Source organism: Alexandromys fortis, unplaced genomic scaffold (assembly GCF_014885135.2).
Source record: "Alexandromys fortis isolate MF-2015 unplaced genomic scaffold, M_Fortis_MF-2015_v1.1 scaffold_307, whole genome shotgun sequence".
Lineage (NCBI taxonomy): Eukaryota > Metazoa > Chordata > Mammalia > Rodentia > Cricetidae > Alexandromys > Alexandromys fortis.
Window position 1 is genome coordinate 893,386 of NW_026068205.1, and position 20,196 is coordinate 913,581.

At 44.3% G+C, this 20,196-nt stretch overlaps 1 protein-coding gene across 2 annotated transcripts; it reads left to right on the forward strand.

Moving 5' to 3' along the window:
* Nucleotides 1–5,716: 5,716 nt before the first annotated feature.
* Gabarapl1 (GABA type A receptor associated protein like 1) lies at nt 5,717–15,073 on the forward strand. 2 transcript variants are annotated; one of them, XM_050130182.1, is made up of 4 exons: nt 5,717–6,035; nt 9,990–10,068; nt 11,032–11,150; nt 12,915–13,779. In XM_050130182.1, the coding sequence occupies exons 1-4, from the start codon at nt 5,946–5,948 to the stop codon at nt 13,092–13,094; spliced, it is 468 nt and encodes a 155-aa protein (XP_049986139.1). In that variant the 5' UTR covers nt 5,717–5,945; the 3' UTR covers nt 13,095–13,779. The 2 variants fall into 2 exon arrangements, with proteins under 2 accessions (XP_049986139.1, XP_049986140.1); XM_050130183.1 differs by lacking the exon at nt 12,915–13,779 and adding an exon at nt 13,833–15,073 and having other exon boundaries at nt 5,728–6,035.
* Nucleotides 15,074–20,196: the final 5,123 nt, after the last annotated feature.

Here is a 20,196-nt window from a genome sequence, read left to right on the forward strand (position 1 = left end):
AGGAGACAAATTTTATATCAAGACAAATAATTTTGATCAGAACAGTTTAGTGCAGAGCAGAGAAATATCATCAGTCGTTAAAATTCTGAAGCCAGGTTCTGAGTGTTAAAATTCAGACTCTATTATTTAATCTCAGTCCCAGTGTTGGGATAGACATTTTATTGTTCGCGGCTCTCATTACTTCATTGATGATTAAATAGTGACACAAGGTGTGTATGCCTGCATCTTGTTACCACAGGAACATAAATCAAATCAAATTAACAGTAGTGCATGAGTATTAACATATCCATAATTAGTCACTTGTGTTATCTTATAGACACCTCCTCCATTGGCTTATGTTTTATTTCCTTTATCTGATGACTTTTCCTTTTTTGATTGGTTTCTGTGCACTACTGGCACTATTTCCTGAAAATGTGTACAAGAGAAATAAATGCTTGGATTACTCCCCACATCACCAGTGTCCTGACCTACATCCACACTTAAAGACTAGTTTGGCTTGATGTGAAATTCTAGGAATAAAATGATTTCCTTTAGATTTTAAAGGTACAGTAAGATTTAGATGAATTATGGACACTACCATTGGCTTTGCTCTCTCTGAGACACTTCCTATGTGATATGAGAGTTGGTGCTTATAGCTTTCTGTGGATCTTGGAAGTTTCACAGCATAAACCCTTGACTAAACTCTCTGATTCCCAGACATGTGTAACACCCATTCTGTGTTACCCTCTCAGTAAAGTTCGCGTGCCACTGTACCTTACGCAAGCCAGGCAAGGGCCTGGTGATTGGAAGAACACACAAGAGACCTGGGTAATTCGAAAGGAGATCAGCTGAACGCAGTTTATTCAACCTTGGGGAAATCCTTAAATACCTAGCTGCTACACAAGGAATTCTCCCCCCCCCCCACAGGTGAGAAATTGCCACACCCAAGATGGGGTAAACAATGCCCTACAGCTAATCACCAGGCCAGGCAGAGGGAGCGCGGGAACAAACAGGACCTTTTAGCTGGCTGACCAGAAACTGTCTTCAAGATGAACCCCAGGAACAGGGGTAGACAGAGGCCCTACAGACATGAGGCAAGGAAGGGGTGGTGGAGCAGAAGTGAGATCCTATCATCTGGATGGTGGAGAGGGACTCAGACACTGTCTCAGTAGAATACCTGTCTTTTTCCACGGATGGGGGAAGGCTGCTGCCTCAGCCACAACTGTGTTTCTGTTTTCTTGTACCCCAGCACTTTTCAACAGAAGAGCACCAAATGGCAACTCCCCAAAGAGTTTAAAAGAACCCCAAAATACTCAAAAGGATCGAAAGAAAAGCAGGGAAGCAAAGCCTGAAGTTCACTTTGAAGTGCCTGAAGTGATCAAGACGGGACTACCAAGGGTCAGACTTGTTTTAAAATCCTAAACACAGCCCCATTGTTGCTTTTTTAGTTTCACCAAATGGAGATAAAAAGTAGTGGAGGTTGACTGGGAAATAAAAACGGTTCTGGAGGAAATTACTCCAACAACTGCTGGGAACGTCCATCTTTCCTCTCTACCTGGGGTCAGCTCATTTAGAGTGACAGGTAACCCAAAATTGTGTCTTCTTCTTTCAAACTTGGAGTCATAGCCTCTGTCCCAATTTTGGTCTGGTCACCATCCTCAAAAGCCAATAAAAAGAGTCAAATCAGTACTGGAAATCAGAGAAAGGGAGACATTGGGAAGAGAGACAAAGAGCTCCAACAAATCCCTCATGTTTGTATTCAGGATCAAAGTACACATAGAGGGCCAAGATACATATACCTAATGAATCCCAGTTGAAGTATGGTCCCTCACACCTCCACCGTTTACTGGTTTCAGTCTCATCCTGGAAGGTCACGTGACAAGTTGCTAGAACTGTTTGAAATCTCTCTGCCTTACAAATTCCTCTTCTAATTAGTGGCTTTTCTTGCTCTCACCATGAGTTTCCTGGGGAAAGATCCATTTTGGGGATTCATTATTTCAATCGTCTCATAGATTGAGAAGCATGTCTCTCTTCATTTCTTCATTTCTGCCAGGAGCTTTCCAGTGTGTTCTCAGGTGATCTCTGGTTGCTCTGAGGAGATGAAGGCAGAGGGGTGTTGCCTCCTGGGGTATTCAAACCATTAAAGGAAGAGAAAGCTGGTTTGGTTAGTCAGGGTACCAGTCTGGTCTGACTGAGACTTTTACTATGACTGGAGATTGTCTAAACCTGTGAGGGACAGCTTTCCCAAAAGGGGTGCTACCTGAAACCAGGTCCCTGAATGCTGTTAAGACTCTCTCAAACTATCTGTCTACCTTATCTGAGTGTCAAGTTTGTCTTCCTTATCTAGTCTACCTGAGACTACCTGAACATTGGCCATTTGGTATCGTCCCTCCAAATCCATTTACTGATTAATTCCTTCACCAGACCCCATTTCTGCCATTCACCAAAATAATGGTATTGAGAGGTGAGGCCTTCGGGAGATGATCAAATCATGAGGGCAAAGACCTTATAATAGGGATTGGTGCCCTTATGAAAGAGGCCTCACAGAGACCTCAGCCTTTCTTTGGGCCCCACCTCCTAAATTTCAGGATGTCCTTCAGCTTCTGAAGACAGCATTACCAGTGTGAACTAAGTACACAGGGACCTGTGAGGATAGGCAATCTTGGAGAAAATTCTGAAGTTTGTCTGTGGAAGAGCAGAGAATTGAACTTCTAAGGACTTAGACTTTCTTTATAAGACTGCAGACTGATAGCTGGATAAGGCCAAACATGTGACACAGGGAGAACTCATCTTTAACACATGTATTTTGGCATTTGAGTCTGTCTTTGCACCACCCACAAGTGATGAAAACAAGATTGAAAGCCATTAGGAGTGAGTGTGGGTGACAATCGTGACTTTAAAGCAGCTCTGTGAGTTGTTAACATCTTCCCTGTACTGGGATACTTTCCTGAATCTAAGCAGAACCCTGTGTAAAACGAGAAAGCCATTACCTCATGGTGCTAAACACATCAAGGAGATAGCAGAGAGCTCACTGTGCCTAGGAAGGAGACATTAGGGGCAAGAAAGGTTCCTGGCATGGGAATCAAGAAGTCTCAGCCATATGATATTCAGAATTTAATTTGTAGGTAACCATTTGCTTAAAACTTAAAAAAAATAAAGCTTCTTTTTAAAAGTCTTTAACAAGTACATTTTCTGATGATTGGCATTAACTTATGTATAGTTACATCTAGGTCAGTGCCCTAATTTTGTTTTTTATTCGTAGACATATATGATAATAGAAATGATCATAAATGAAGAAATAAGGCTTAACTTTATATTCAGTTTCAAGTTGCCATGTGTGACTGAGGAGGATTATGAAATGCATTAGATGAGAGGCATATAACTCTGTGCACTGTCACCTAATTGTGGAGGTACCAGCAATGTTTAAGATGTAGTATGATGAACCACATGTTCACATTCAGACATGAAATCCAATTTACTTTCAAATAGAAAGAAAACAGTTGAAGCAGTGGGCATGATGGTATTGCTTGTCTGAAATCCTCTACATGACTGAATATGCATAAAAAAGTTAAAAAAAAGTTTCAATCTCATAAATATAAAAGCCAGAACAGTACAAGAAGCCTTTGGAGTGGCTACCTGAGAAAAATGTGATCTTTTTAACCTCATGTTTTGTCTGGCTGAAGAAAGGAATTTTAAATAATTTTTATCTGTTTGATTGTTAATTTCTTAATGTATGTCTATAAAAAATTTTAAAGAGTCTTCTGAGAAAAATAGTAAAATTGTAGAAATGGATACGTTTTGTCTTTCTCAAGTGATTTTTGTTTTATTTGTGTGGGTGCTCTGCCTACTTGTATGTATATGCACCATGAGCATGCAGTGCACAGCAGATGCCAGAAAAGGGCATCAGATCCCTGGAACTGGAGTTATAGTCTTGAGCTGTCTTGGGGCTGCTGGAAATCAAACCCTGGTCCTGTAGAAGAGCAGCCACTGATCTTAACCACTGAACCATCTCTCCTGTTCCCAATACATTTTGTATTTTTTTTTTTTTCTTTTTCAAGACATGGTTTCTCTGTGGTTTTGGAGCCTGTCCTGGAACTAGCTCTTGTAGACCAGGCTGGTCTCGAAATCACAGAGATCCACCTGCCTCTGCCTCCCAAGTGCTGGGATTAAAGACGTGTGCCACCACCGTCCGGCTCTACATTTTGTATTCTAATGTAAACTACTAACATTCAGAAAACCCTTAGATGATTAACCAATATTTAGCCTTTTATTTTTCATACACTGCAGACATTGTCACTAGACTGAAGAAACTGCCCTTCAATTAATTGAGATTGTACATCCATTAAAAAACACTGAAGGTCACTCAGAAAACGACAGTATTACTATATCCCCAGGTTCATCTCAACTGGTTGGAAAGTTTTCTTTTGAAAGACTTAATTGTATTTGAGTCAAACGTAAAATGATTAACTGGGTATTTAAACTATTTTCAATTGGAAAAACACCTGAAAATTATTAATATAAACATAACAATGTGCCGCATTAACTCATCGGTCTTTATATGTAGGGAGAATTCAAAGATTCCTGGGAGAAAAACCAGAAGGGGGCTATGCATTTCATTTTCTTGTTTGGGTAGTTAAATTTAGCTCATTTTATTTTATGGGCTTTTGAAGGCCAAGTCACTGAGAGTATTTGATGGGGGAAAAAAGTCTAGCCACAAGTGCTGCTTGCCTGGTACCATTTGGAAGTCATTTTATTTGAACAACACAAAGCATCCCTGACTTCTTTCTTTACCATTTCTAATGCTCCCCAAATATAGGTTTGGAGAGTCACTACCAGTAGGATCAGAAGGCTGATCCAGCATCCAAAGATTCCTGGTGTGCCAGAGGGGCCTGGCAGTCTGATCCTCTCTGCAGGCCTTAGGGTCTTCCACTAGAGATTTTGGTTCCCATGAGCTCTTTCCATTAGGACAAATGTCCTGCAGTTTATACCCCCTCACCCCAGGAAACTACTGTTGGAGAGACCACAGTCACCTAAACTGCTTGACCTCTGTATTTTCAAGAACCCAGGACCAGACTTATGGGTGAACAGGATAAAGTGAATGGATTCAGCTCTCCTTTGAACGTGTATGAAGCCCGGTGTTCGTCGCGGCACAGATTGTAACCTTGATGACATCATGCTTTTCACCCTGACGGGTTCTTCAAATCCCTGAGTCACGCTCTGTTTATGTTGTCTCGGTACCAGTTCCAGCACAGATCCAAACGAAAGGACGCCAGAGTGAATTGGAGGAGCTGGGGTGGAGAACCCAGGCCAGACACGGGTGCCAGGCAAAGGTCAAAACGCAAGCACAGGACGTTTCTTTCTGGGCTACAGATCTCGTGACGCCTGGCGCTTTTCCTCTACCAGACTACTGATACCTCATTGCTCTGGAAACAGCTGGATTTTCTTCCTGTGTGTTTGTTTTGGGCACCAAGCAAGAAACATGAAGGGGAGGGATGTAGACATTTGTTAGAGAATTCTTTGGGTTAAAAAATATTTTCTATATCAAATAAGAACAATAAAAACAGAAAACTTATATTTGATTTTTGTTAGAGTGATTTAGAAAAACTTAGGCGTGAAGGACACATACACAAATGATCAAGGTTTCTGTCCACCCCTATCGAGCAAATCCTCTGCGCCGGGGGCGGGATAGAGGCGGGGCTCCGTGATGTCACAACACCGCCCTGGTGTTTTTGTGTTCCCAGGTCTTGGAAAAGCCTCTCGATTTCTTTACCTGGTGGTCCTTTACCTTCCTCCCGGGAGATATCCAGACGTTTAGTCACGTAGTGCGGCGACGGGCGCGTGGTAGCTGACGCGTGTGGAGCGATTGTGATAAGGTTGACATTGACCAGGGGTGGCCAGACGCGAGACACAGTCACCAGCGCGCGGAGCAGGCCCCGTCCAGGGAGCCCCCAAACCTGCGGTCCATCATGAAGTTCCAGTATAAGGAAGACCATCCCTTCGAGTATCGGAAAAAGGAAGGTGAAAAGATTAGGAAGAAATACCCGGATCGGGTGCCGGTGAGTGGGGGTGGGTAGGGGCGGGCGAGCTGGGGAATTGGGGAGCTGGTTGCCCGGGAGCTGGAGGTTAGCCGGGCGCTGGCCTGTGGCAGGAGGGTAGCCTGGTATTAGCGGGTGGCCCTGGCACAGGAGGGTCCCCGGAATTACATAATCAATCCTAAGCGGCCTGTGCACACCTTTGGCATCTCAAAAGCGCAACCTCCGAGGTGGGTGACTCAGCAGAATTCAGCTCTCTTGGGGGTGGGGAATGTGCGGGTAGCGCGGCCTCTGTGCGGGAGTCACTGGTTGGGGGCTCCAAATGGGCTCGGTTTGGAGAGAAAGTGCGCAACCCTGGAGTGTCAGGTGCGGTGAACCTTGTGCCCATCCATGTCTGCCTTTCGTGGTTCTCCATGAATCCGAGTTTCGTCCTCATTTCCTTGAGCGTAGGAGGTAAAACTTGAGAAGTCAGTAGATTCTGCCCTGCCTTTTCCTAGAATTAGGAGGCGGGGAGCTCGACCAGGCGGGCCCTGCAAACAAGGTCATGCTCTCTGCGCCACAGTCAGCTTGCCTCATCATCATTGCTGTCTCCCTGGCCACGCGATGCTAAAGAAGGTCTTGCCTTGGACTGCTGATGGGTTGGGTCCTTGGGCCCCAAGAGCAAGGACTGAGAACCATTTCCGCCACAAATTATACCTAGATTTAAACAGCCAAAACCTAGTTCACGCAATAAGGAGAAAAATATTAAGGGAGCCCTCAGCATCCGGGTGTTTTTCCCTTTACTCCCTCCCCCGCCCACTTGCCTGCTTTCTCTCCTCTTTTGAAGGCTGCGCAGCAGAATTGGAAGCCGAGGGCGACATTACTGTTAGATGCGGTGGATGGAGGAGCAGGGGACTTTAAAATCGTTCTCTATTGCTGTACAGGCAATGATGTTAGATTTGCATCGCTCATAACTTTAAAGGGTAAAAAGAGCTGGACTTGCCTATTAATTTTTCTTGATGCATAAGTACTTTTGGGGCGTTTCTTGCTCAGTCCGACTCTCAGCTATGGCTAATAGAAGAAACATAGGCCCAACTGGAAAAAGTCCTCAACCCCATTTCCTGTTAGGAAGGGGGGGGGGAGTTAAATATTTCACCATTCTCCAGGAATTGCACACAACGGTCTTAAGGGAAAAGCTGGAACCACACTAGCCATGTCTCCGTAGTATGCAGCCCTTAACATGTTATTTCTGTGGAGGATTGCTTTCAAATTTTCTCTGAATTCTTCAGCCCCACCCCCTTAGTATTTTAAAATGACTCGTGGTCCACATAGCAGGCAGCACTCTGAATGCCTTGCCTGCATATTCACTGGCTCACCTCACACAACTAAAATCCCTGTTCTACAAAGGTAGCCTGAAGCACAGGGAAGTGAAGTCACCACCCAAAGATCTGACATTCCTGGTCCTTGACCTTCAGGTTGCCGCTTTTTCCCAGTTTGTTGTACAGTTCGATTAACCAGAATTGTGTGTGTCTACCTTACGTGGTTGACACCTGGAAGTAGGTTAAGTCTTGCTGCCATCTGGAGTTCAGCTGGTAGGCCAGTGTCTGCCAGGAAACTTAAGCGAATGTCTACACCCCGTTATTCAGAACTTTAACAGAAATACAGGCTGTGAAGTATACCCGTCTCCAAATTCATTTGAAGCCCTCTATTTCCTCGAACCAGGAGCCTTTCTCATTCGGTTGGTTACTGCACTCACCCAGAATATTTTAGTTCCTTATTCTTTTGCTTATGACTTGATGTTGAATGTTTTATTTCAGTGATAATTTATAAGCTAAAAAACGTTCAATCAGATCTCATGGATCCTCAACCTGAGAGATTCTCAACCTATGGCTCTGAAATTGGTTGTGACAGAAGAACTCTGCTAAATGCCAGAGATTTGGTTTAGGGTGGGGGACAGCGCAGCACTGGGGATGGAGCCCTTTGCCTGGTGGCCTCTCTATCACTGGGTATACCCTGGGTATAGCCTCAGAGATGTGGTTTTGTTTCAGGGTTGTAACCAGAGTTCCTGTACCTTGGGCACAGAACTCAATCTTACTATGGACAGGTGTTTACGAAAAGCCATTAAGTTTCTAAGGCAGTCTGACTCATAACTTAAGCTTGGCCTCAGAAGACTGGGCCATGGAAGAGGGGGTCATGGGATCTCAAAATAACCGAGTGCTAGGAACCTGCAATTGCAGGGACTGCTGGACACAGTATTTTTAAACATTTGTAAACAGCCCTGTGGTAGATGAAGAAAACAGTTTTCCTCTTGGTGGGAGCTGCCAGGTTTCAGAGTCCCTGTGGTAAATACGAGGGCTCCCTCTGCTTTCTGTGCGTCTTTCCTTCCTTGTTTGGTCCATTTCTAGTCTCCTTGCCAAGCTCCTTTCTATTTAATTTAAAGCTTTGGATTCACCTGTCTACCCAGGCATTTACATGTACTTACTTGTTTGGTCTTTTCGGGGGGTGGGGGTACAGCTTATGTAGAAACCTAGAGAGGTCACAGACATCCTGAAGGTCACACAGCATTTAGGGATACTCGTCCAGTGTCTATTTCTGCTTCTTCGCTTTTTGGTATTTCCTATTTCTCACATCTAAGATGAGTTTTTCAAAAGAAAAAAATCCAGTGTTAATATTCTTGCAATATATTTTCTGTTTTCTAAGTAAATACATAAACATCTAAGATTTTATGTGTCTTTTCATTTCAAAATGTATAATCTTTATGTATGTTATGAAAATATTTAAAGTAGACATTGAAAAATCCCTTAAACTCCTAACATAGTTAATAATGCGGAATTGTACAGTGCACTGCCCTCATAAAGTGTCCCTCATTATTAAAAAATTCATAGTAGTTTTCACTTTGAACAATTTTTTGCAAAGATTAAAACCTGAGCCAAACCGGGCGGTGGTGGTGCACGCCTTTAATCCCAGCACTCGGGAGGCAGAGGCAGGTGGATTTCTGTGAGTTCGAGGCCAGCCTGGTCTACAAGAGCTAGTTCCAGGACAGGCACCAAAGCCTATGGAGAAACCCCGTCTCGAAAATTAAAAAAAAAAAAAAAAAAAAAAAAAAACCTGAGCCAAGTTGCCTGTGTGTCTTAGCTATCACTGTAGCAATGTCTGAGACAGTCAACTTCTAGAAGGTAAGAAGGCAACCAGTTTCAGAGTCTGTCTGTGCTCACTTGGCTCCGTTCTTTGGGCCGGTGGTGAGTCAGCCTATCATGGTGGAAGCACAGAGGGCTCTATAACCTAAACCTCCCATGAGGTCCCACCCCTCAAAGTTTCCACCTCTTGTGCACAGCCAAGGTAGGAGCACTTCTTTAACACGGGGCCTTTGGCAGGCAGTGAAGATCGAAGCTGTAATCTTGTGTGTCTTGTGTGTGTGTGTAAGGGTGTGCACACGTGAGGGGGCATGTGCGTGATTGTATGCAGATATGTGTGCTTGTGGAGGAGGCCAGAGATTGATGTCTCCTACCGTTCTTGGTTGCTCTTCACTTTACTCACTCTGAACCCGAGCCTCCCACTTCAGCCAGACAGCTTGGCCCAGGATCTCCGCCTTCCCAGCACTGGGATTGGCAGTGGCCCCTGCACATCCTCCCGGCATTCGCTGGGACTGGAGGGATCTGGAGTTGGTCATCAGTTACACTGCTTTTATCACCATGCCGTCTCCCCAGTCCATAAGTGGTTATTTTAGGGGGAAAAAAGCAAACCTAAACAGCAAATAGATCATTAGACTATCCTAGAAACAGAGAACAACTCTTTGCTTCTTTAATAAAATGCCATAAGGTAAATGTCTTTTACTGTTCTTTATAAATAATTTGTAGTTGTGTAAGGTCAAGGAACATTGGAAGCAAGGACTGAAAAATTACACTGAGCCTAGGTGGTGTGGACAAATTTAAGGTGTGGAAAGAAAAAGACAATAACTAGGGTCTGCAGTTCTCATCCCCTCTCCTGTTCTCCTCCTAGGTCATCGTGGAAAAGGCTCCCAAAGCCAGGGTCCCTGATCTGGACAAGAGGAAGTACCTTGTGCCCTCTGACCTCACCGGTAATGGTTTTCCCCTCTTCTGAACTTCCATTCCAGGCAAAGCTTTCTTGATCTTGATTATTTCAAGTCCAAGTTAGTGACCGAAAGTGTTGGGACCATTCTTCAGGGAGCGGACCTGTGCTGACAAGCACACTCTGTCCTTCTGTTTCTAGCTGTTTGGCATTTCCCAATGCCTTACTCACGTGCCTTATTCCTGAAGACACAGCAAAGGGGTACTGTGGAGTAAAGGAGCAATTGTCTGTAATTTACATATAACATTAAACATCAGCCTGATCCTGAGGTCGATTTGTTCCAAAGCCAGCCCAGTGTCTTGGGAGGGTCACATTTTAGAGATTCCTATCTAAATGCTTTATCTCTTAAATGTGGGTCTGTTTGTGAGCTAAAAAACTGCAGACCCTAGCATATCTTCTATTTTGAATTACAGGTTTCTAGACTTTACCTTGTTCTTAATGAAACGCCAGATTTCTTTTGCCCTGGACTTCATGCATTTGTCCATTAGCCTTCCAAAAACTTTAGATTGTTTTCAGGAAAAGGCTAACCATTGGATACACTCATCGCCCTGACACTTGCCTCATCGTGCTGGGGTGTCCAGAGTCCAGGGATCTCTTCGTATTGTTAGCTCTCAGGGTGGGAATGGAGCTGGAAAGGCATCAGGGGTCCATGTTAGACGGGAATGCTTCAGTCTGCATTATACTCCCTCACAGCTGTCATTAGGCTGGGCTGGTATGCTGACTTTGTGTCTGAAGCTGAATAGGGGGGAAGGGAAGCCGTCCCACTGGTGTTTCAGGGGCTATACAGGCCTCAGTTTCTATTTTGCCACTAAGGATCTTAGATAGTATTTGGGTCTGAAAAGCTTGTATTTAGCCTAAAGGGGGATAGATACAGTAGATTTTGGTTTTCCTGAGTTTCTCTTTGTTTTGTCCTTTTTCTTTTCTTGCCCTGCTCTCTGTTACCTTCATGTAGTTGGCCAGTTCTACTTCTTAATCCGGAAGAGGATCCACCTGAGACCGGAGGACGCCTTATTCTTCTTTGTCAACAACACTATCCCTCCCACGAGTGCTACCATGGGCCAGCTGTATGAGGTAATGGTTTTGGTCACAATACCGAGCAGCCCGGCCTCACCTAGCTCTGGTTCCAGGGTTTGTTAACACACCTGGGAAGTAGGGCAGGAGGTGTTTTTAGTGGGGATCCTCTTACACACAGCAGTGTGAAGTTGGGAGATTAGATACCCCTTCCTTGTCCTTTCAGGATGGAGCACCTTCTCGGTTTAATCTTTTGAAATCTCCTACTTTCAATCAGTTCTGACTATAGTGCTTTATTGCTGGCTTGAGCAGTTCCTGGTAGCAGGGGCTTCCTGGGAGGTCCTCGTTCTACATGTGGAAGCACAATTTGTTAGTGAGCTGTGCACTCCACCTGTTTGTCGGTCATCCCCATCTAGCGGTAGACTTGAGAAAGGAAACACCAGGTACACTTGACCCCTTTTCAGTCTGAACAGCTCTGCCATCACAGTTAGTTCCCACATGAACTCTGCAGATCTAGTTTATGTCAACCACATCCAGATGCTCTTCTTTGTAGAACAAACCTAAGACCACAAAGAGTTCCCATTGTCTGAGTACATACAGAGAATGGGTTAAAGTATAAAATTAAGGGAGAATTTGAGTGGGAAGAAGCTGTAGTTAGGACTTCATATATAAACGATGTGATCTAAGATTGCAACAGTACTTCTCCTTGAACACTGTTACACAAGGTGCTGCCTTCCCGTTGTGCCCCATTTGTTAGTCACGTGCACATCTAGAAGCCCCTGGTGTATACCTTATTCCACAGCATTTATTCCCCGTGACTGTGCATGTCGGTCTGTATTTTGTGATACCTATGCTCTCCTTGCTAGAGTGAAGGGGTTTTATTTATTTGTTTCTTTGTTTTTTGTTTTTGTTGTTGTTGTTGTTGTTATTTTTTCTCGCATGTGTGCACGCACAGGTGGAAGTTGGAGGATAATTTAGGATGTCATCCTCAAGATCACTCTGTGCCCCATCTGAGACAAGGTCTCTCATGGGCTTATAGCACACCAGTATGCTGGCCTGTCTAGACAATGAGCCCCAGGGATCCATCTCTTTCTCTCTCTCAAGAGCTGGGGTTACAAACACACAACACTACTCATGCCATTTTTATTCAGGTTCTTGACATTGAGCTCAGGTCCTCTGGGCTTGCAAAGCAAGTGCTTTATTGACTGACTAGCCTCACTCCTCCAGCCATAAAATAATATTTCTTTCCAAGTTAAGAATTATTTCCCAATGTTTTGTTTGTTAAAGCTTTGAAAACATCAAACAAAAAAAACAAGTTGAAAGAATTTTACTGAAAATGTAGACTGGCTTTCAGGGTTCTGTTGCTCACATTGAAGTTGTACATACTTTTGGACTTCCGTACTTGTACATATCATATTTCAATCACATTCATCCCCGCCCCTTACCTTCTCTTTTCCCTCCTACTGCTGCTTCTCTTGTCAGCTAGATCTCTAATAGCCAGGGTCATTTCCAGGCCAATGGGAAGAGTGTTTACAGAAATACGGTCATCCCAGTGACTTCCTGCCCCCATTACATTCTTTCTTCCTTTCCTTCCACAGTATTCCCTAAACTTTGGAGGGGGCAGTTTAGATAAACCATATGTGGCCAAACATTAATCACTTATTATTGCACTTTGACCCGTATTAGTCTCAGTAGCCACACTGAGAAAGGAAATGTTGCTGGGCTGTGGTGGCACATACCTTTATTTTTTTTTTTAAATTTATTAAAGATTTTTGTCTCTTCCCCACCTCTGCCTCCCCTTTCCCTCCCCCTCCCCCAATCAAGTCCCCCTCCCTCGTCAGCCCAAAGAGCAATCAGGGTTCTCTGCCCTGTGGGAAGTCCAAGGACCACCCTCCTCCATCCAGGTCTCCTAAGGTGAGCATCCCAGACTGCCTAGGCTCCCACAAAGCCAATACGTGCAGTAGGCTCAAAAACCCATTGCCATTGTTCTTGAGGTCTCAGTAGCCCTCATTGTCCGCTATGTTCAGTGAGACCTGTTTTAACCCAGGCTTTTTCAGACCCAGGCCAGCTGGCCTTGGTGAGTTCCCGATAGAACATCCCCATCGTCTCAGTGTGTGGGTGCACCCCTCGCAGTCCTGAGTTCCTTGCTCGTGCTTGCTCTCCTTCTGCTCCTGATTTGGACCTTGAGATTTCAGTCCGGTGCTCCAATGTGGCACATACCTTTAATTCGAGCCTTCAGGAAGCAGAGGCAGTCAGGTTTCTGTGAGTTTGAGACCAGCCTGGTCTACAAGAGCTAGTTCCAGGACAGCCTTCAAAGCTACAGAGAAATCCTGTCTTGAGACCCCCCCCCCAAAAAAAAGGGGAAAAAAGAAAATGTCCATGGCTACAGAATGAATGTTTTTTACAACTATGGCTTAATATGGTTATTTTTCTCCTGTTGATGATATAATATGTTCTCTATAAATCTTGCTTTTGTGAAGCCAGAGCTCAGCATGTAGTTGACACCTCTTATTCTTTGTTCCTTTTTTTTTTTTTTATTTTCCTTTTCCCTGATCTAGATCTTGAACCCAGACCTTCACACATGCTAGGAGAGTGTTCTACTCCTGGGCTGTACCTCTATTCTTTTAATGGGGACTAATGATGACCATATGTCTTCTCCACAAGGTTGTGCAAGACTCAGAGTCATAGAGACAATGAACATGAATGTTTAGTATTTTCTACTGTCTTCTTGTCTCCTTTTAGGACAACCACGAGGAAGACTATTTTCTGTATGTGGCCTACAGTGATGAAAGTGTCTATGGAAAATGAGGCAGAAGCCCAGCAGATGGGAGCGCCTGGACTTGGGGGTAGGGGTGGGGTGCGCATGGGACTTAGGGAACCAGAGGGAGGGCTCCCAACCATGGAAGAGACACAAGGTGAAGACATCGGAAAACATCATCCCGCACACACTGTCGTCTTTTTTTCACAAGCTCCATTGTTAGTTTTCTCTGCTTCCTCAGCCCAGGAAGAACTTGGATTGGATTGGCTGTGAGAGCCAGATGGGGACGACATCGTTCACAGCCTTGCTGTGTGAGTTTTCATGCAGTTTCATCAGAGGGTTGGGAGGAGGGAAGGTGGCCACTAGAGAAGAATACAGTTCAGCAGCAACTCCTGTCTCTTTGGGCAGAGGTTTGATTTTTGGCATTTGCACAAGCCACATAGGGAAAGGGGGAAAATGCTTTAGGAGCTGTAGGGGACCATACTAAGGGACCAAAAAATACTCACTATCATTGAAGCATTGTGACCCCTGACCTCTGTCTCCCAATTCCTCCCTCTCCTGGTCCTTTTATTCTTTCCACACAGGTGTCATAGCACCACCCCAGCTGTGGCAGTGGATATTCGCCCAAATGTTTAGATGGAGTTTTTTGGGGGGAAATAGAGTTGTGCGAAAACGTGGTTACGATTGCCAGTAGATTGAATGGCATTAAACTGGAGTTTGGGGTTGGGCATCTCTGCTCCTCATCCCATAAGAACCTTAGAATTTCAGGAGCCTCAGGATCAGTCCTCTAGCATTTCCTTTAGCTTTCTCATGTGCCAGGTCAGTGTGTCTACGTGTGGAAGGTTCAGGGCACAAGGTAAGCAAGATTACCCACTTGCCACTTATCCTCCCCCTGCTGCGGGCTCTTCAGTCTCACATGCACTGGAATACTAAGTGATTGGCCAGCCGTTTGCCTCCATGCCATCTGCTCTTCAGGAAAGATGGAGTGAGGACTGCAGGGTTTCATGGGGAGTTTTACTCATTCATTTTCATTTGGGGGCTATGTGGGGAGGGGGTGGGAGCAGGAACTGCACTCACACATGACATTTCAGTTCATCTCAACACATGAAGAGCGTCCTCCCTGTTGGGAGCAATGTGTACGTCTGCTTTGCCAGCTGCAGGTTCCGATTCTTTGAAGTTAATGATGTCAGGCCAGGAAAATAAAATTGCTTACATTAAAAATCCACCTGAGTTCCGGATTGTCACTTCCTTTTTTCTTTTGGTTTGCATGTGAGTGAGGGTTGCGTGGAGATGGAAGTGGGTGTGGGGTTGAGAGTGCACACTTAACATCGAGTCAGATGTATATGTGTTAATTTAGTTGTTGCCCAGGGATGAATGTTAGTGTAGCCTGCCTGGTGTGTCTCAAGTAAGTGCACAGCTGCTGCTTCATGTGCTTCTCAAAGCTAGAGTCGGCCTACCTCACGGTGGAGGACTGCTGTGTGCTGTGCTAATTAGGAATGCAACTGTCTAGGCCTCGTCCCAGATTTGGCTGGCAGTTGCGTGTGCTGCTAATTATGAACAAGTGCCTCTAAAGACTGTGCTGAGCCTTCAAGTCTGCTCCAGGGCGTCATTGCTGGTCCCAAACACAACTTACTCTCTCCTGTATACTTCACAAGAAGCTAACACCTTTCAGAGCAGGAAGTAATCTGGCTTGTGGGGGTCAAGAACAAGTTCAGTGTCTTCTGGCTAGGAGCGGATCTTTCAGTGAGTCAGGAAACCTGTGTGGCTAGGCTGTAGGTTTGAAAATCAGCCAGGACGTGAGTGAAGAGCCCCCAGTCCCGTTTCTCTCCCTCTGATTTCTTGGCAGCTCCACACCTAGATGGTGGCTTCCTCTTTAAGAACTATGAATGAGTCACTAGAAAGGAATTAGGAAGTCATATGTCTACGCCATGATTCTACCAATCTGCCCACCAGAGTGATGGAGAAAATTCAGTTAGCATTGAGAGGAGAGGGAAGCCTGGACCAGGAAACAAAAAAAAAAAAAAAAAAATTAGAAGTTGGAAGTGGTTTTAAGTTTTCCATCAGGACCTTGAAAATAGATGTCTGTGGTTACAGAAATGGCAGTGTGCTATTACTGGACAAGCCACAGGAGGCCGATGCTTGGGCTGTTGAGATGAATTCTATTTTTGAAACTATTACCTACTACCTGGGAATAAGACTTGAGTGTTTTGAAGGACACACACACACAGCAGAGCCTGCGTCCTCCAGGTTCATCTGAAACACAGCAGGCCTTTGCTGAACTGGACCTTCGAATTTAGGGACTGTCTCCCAGAAGGCTCTAGTTTTTTCTAGGTCCACTTTTTTGCTAGATTTTTTTTTCAGATGAAAAATAAAATTATTAGATGTGTCATTGCTATTTTATGGGTTTTTTTTTTTTTTTTGGTTTTTCAAGACAGGGTTTCTCTGTGGTTTTGGAGCCTGTCCTGGAACTAGCTCTTGTAGACCAGGCTCACCTCGAACTCACAGAGATCCGCCTGCCTCTGCCTCCCAAGTGCTGGGATTAAAAGCGTGCGCCACCACCGCCCTGTCACTGCTATTTTAGACCCGTGCCATTTTACATATGCATAATTTTAATTAACTTGGCTAAGTTTGGCTCCAGTGTCCTGTTTAGGTCCTGTTTCCTGAACACAGGGTCTTAGCACCTCATACTTTCCCCAGTCTTGTCTGCTTAATGCCTTTAAGGCCTTGCTGGCTTTCCGTGAGCTGAAAGCAGCATGGGAAATGTCCTGGTAACCTGGACTCTGTTCCATGTCACATTAATTGGCTGACTCCAGATCTGCTTTGCCAGGATGGGAGTTTAAATGATACATCCAACAAATCATTCTTTCCCTTGGACGCCATGCGATGTCATCATCAGAGACAAGTCTAGTTCTGTATTTCCTGGAAATGTCTGACTGTATGCAAGGGTAAGCTTTGACATTTGCCAAGGGCAATCCTTTCTTATGACTGGTTCCTTCACTGCTGCAGATTCCCTAGTGGATAAAATAGTTGGTTGGTCTCCTTATCTTTAGAAGTCTCCACCATGAGATGCTGAGTGGTGATACATTTAGGTTGTGTATCCCAGTGGGGACCACAGCACCACATGAGTAGAAGCTAGACAGGGAATCTCTGAAATTCTGAATACCAGGGTGTAGTTTGCTTTTCTTCTAGTGCTGAGTAGCTTGCTTCCCTCCAAGCATCCTGAACCAATTTAAAGGTATAGACTGTATTGCCTATTCAGAGGTTAAGATTACAAAATAACGAAACACGATGTTAAGTAAGTGATGAGGCTGATGAGTGTACTTCCTGGCATGCTAACAGCAGCCTCCAGGTGACTCTCCAGGGTCAGGTGCTGTTTCCAGGGCACTGTTCTGACCCTTGAGACACTACCCTTTGAGAATATTAGCATGAAGATTATAATTCCATATAAAGTAGCCATGTTATGTGGTACAGGAGTATGGATGTACATGTCTGGGGAGATAACATCTAGTCAACTTCAACAGTGAAAATAGCCAGGCATTCTGGAAAATAACCCGATTGATTGATAATTCTTTTTTATCTAGCTTTCCCTTTGTGATTTGTTTCTCAGTGCTGGGCATGAACCTATTACCTCACATGTGCAGGTAAGTGTTCTATCACTTGGTTGTATCCCCAGCCCTCTGGCTAAACCATTAACTGTCTTATTTTTACTCGGCAGACTTAAATAAGTAACAAGGGCTAGTTTTCATTATTTTTTTTTTCAGATGTGTGAACCCACTCCGTATTTTCAGAAGCTGGTATGTTTCTCCCTTAACTGGTTCTGAGTGAATTGTTTCCTCAGTGCATCCTGAGTAATTATTTTCTTCCTAAGTGGTACTTTGTTGCCTCCCTGTTACCCCCTCTTTGCCTCAATATTTTTTTCAATGCAAGTTATACGACCAATTCCAGCCTGTAGCTTGTTCTCTTGGGAACATCTGGAAAACAGCTTGTTTTTCTCAGCCTAATAAGATGGCCAGCTAGCTAACTAATGAAAGGATGATACAAAGACAATAGTCTCTACCCCAAAACTAGAAGACTTTGTGTGTGTGTGTGTGTGTGTGTGTGTGTGTGTGTGTGTGTGTGAACTTGATTGTCCCGTTGTGTTATATTCCCTACCTCTAATAGATTTTTGGTTCTGGGCGCTTCGGACCTTGGTAAACACACCACACGACCAAAGCAGTTCCCATGGGTGAAGTAGCAGGAAGTCGTCACCCTGAGAAGTAATCGCATGATGCATTTTACCATGCCCTTGGCAGGCATGCAGTTTTCATCAGTGACCGATGTCCTACGGTATTGTGCATGATCAGCATCACAGGACCGTCTGCACTGGAGTCCTGTTTGTAACCATAGTGCATTTATGGTACTGAAGACATTTCTTTACAGTTACTTACTCCGTGACCAGCAGTATGGCTCAGTGAGTAGAGGTACATCCTGCCAGACTTTGTAATCTGAGTTCCATCTCCAGGTCTCACGCAGTGGAAGGAGAGAACTGACAGTGTGTGCCTGCTCTCACACACACTTAGCTCCTAAAATCATAAAATGATTCTGAGAATCCATGGATAGGTAATTTCTGAATGGAAACACATTTGTTTTCCTTCTTGGAATGCATTACTTTCAACAGTTTTCTCTGTGACACTTCCACACTTAAATTCTATATACCTCGGTCAAATTCACCTCCACTATTAGTCTTTCCTGTCACTACACTCTCCTCCTTTCCCCTTACATCCTTGTAGTCCCCCTTTCCCTTTCATACCCACACCGTGCCCTAGAATCCATATCACGCACATCCTTATACAAAGAAAAAAGCTTGCCTATGACTGATGTTAACAATTTAGCTCTCAGAAGTCTTTTAGAATCATTACTGATGAAAATGCAGGATGTGGCAAGATCAGGGAAACTGAGGCAGAGTTTGCTGAAGGAGACACCTAGAAAGACCTGACATGAAGCTCAGCAGTACACACTCTTTGTTAGAACCCCTATTTACTGCTGATTCTCTGCACCAGTAAAAGCTGCTTGTCCTCAAAGGTGTCACTGGAGGTCACTTTGCCACAGGAGTATCATCAGCAAGTTAGCTCTGAGAGGGACTAAACTGGTATTGTTTCACCCCCACTAGGACAGAATATCATAAATAGTTTCAGATGTTGTACTATCTTTCTAGTATTTTCCAGGCAAGCACACTGTGTGCACATCAACTCCTATCCATTAATGTTCAGGATGTCCAGTAAAGGACTTCCTTTCCAAGACATTTGCTCTCAGATCAGCATCCTCAGAGTCCAAAGCTGCTCGCTTGGCAGAAACTCTTTCTCCCATCTGTGCTCAATTTAACTCTCCAAAAAAGCCAGTTACAAAACAGCACATGATATGTCTTTATGCCTATTAAAAATAGACTTATTTTATTAGTGTGCACCTGTGTGCAGGTACCCATGAAGGCCAGAAGATGGCATCAGACCTCCTGGAGCTGGAGGTAACAGGTTGTGAGTTGCCTAACATGGGTGCTGGGAACTGAACTTGGCAAGAGCAGTACATGCTCTAGACCATTGAGCCACCTTTCCAGCCCCTTTTATGCCTTCATGAAATCAACTTGAAAACCTTAACTAGCAAGTTTTTCAGTAACACACACTTCTTAGTTACACCTGGGTAAGCAAGAAATGAACTGTAGTGCGTTGGGGGAGGTAGGGAGAGAGAACCCTTGTTGATCAACTAGATTTCCAGTTCCCTTTGCAGGGCCATGCTGAAGCTCAGCATTTTAGATGACTGTAAAGAGAAGTTATACCAGCTAACAATAAACTTCTTTGCTAAACAATAAGCAGTTGAGTAAATAACATATTGACTGTAGTAAGAGTCAGTACTTTCAAAATACTTGTATTGAATCCACAGAGTTGAGTTTAAACCCATGTCTCCCTGTACAGTATGTGATGGTTCCTCACCACGGTCAAGGCAAATTTGGAAGTTTGGATTAATCTGTGAGTTTTAAAAGTGGACAAATACCGATACCAGTAATTGTTTCTCTTTCCTTTTGTGATGATCCCTTTCCCTTAGGGTGCTTCTGTTTGTTGTCACAGACATATCGGGTTATTTTACATCCATAGCCCTCTCCTTAAACTGTTCAATGTATTGACTATCCTTCTTTGTCCCATCTCCCTAATGAGTTCTCCAGAAGCACCTCCATGTGAAGATTTTGAGCAACCTTAAATGGTAGTTTAATAGTTGCAATAGTACTTTATTCTACCTTAATGTAAAAACCTAGGTATGGATTGAGGACTGCCTCCTCAGACCCAGGCTGTTCCTGCCTCCATTCCTCATCAACTGGGC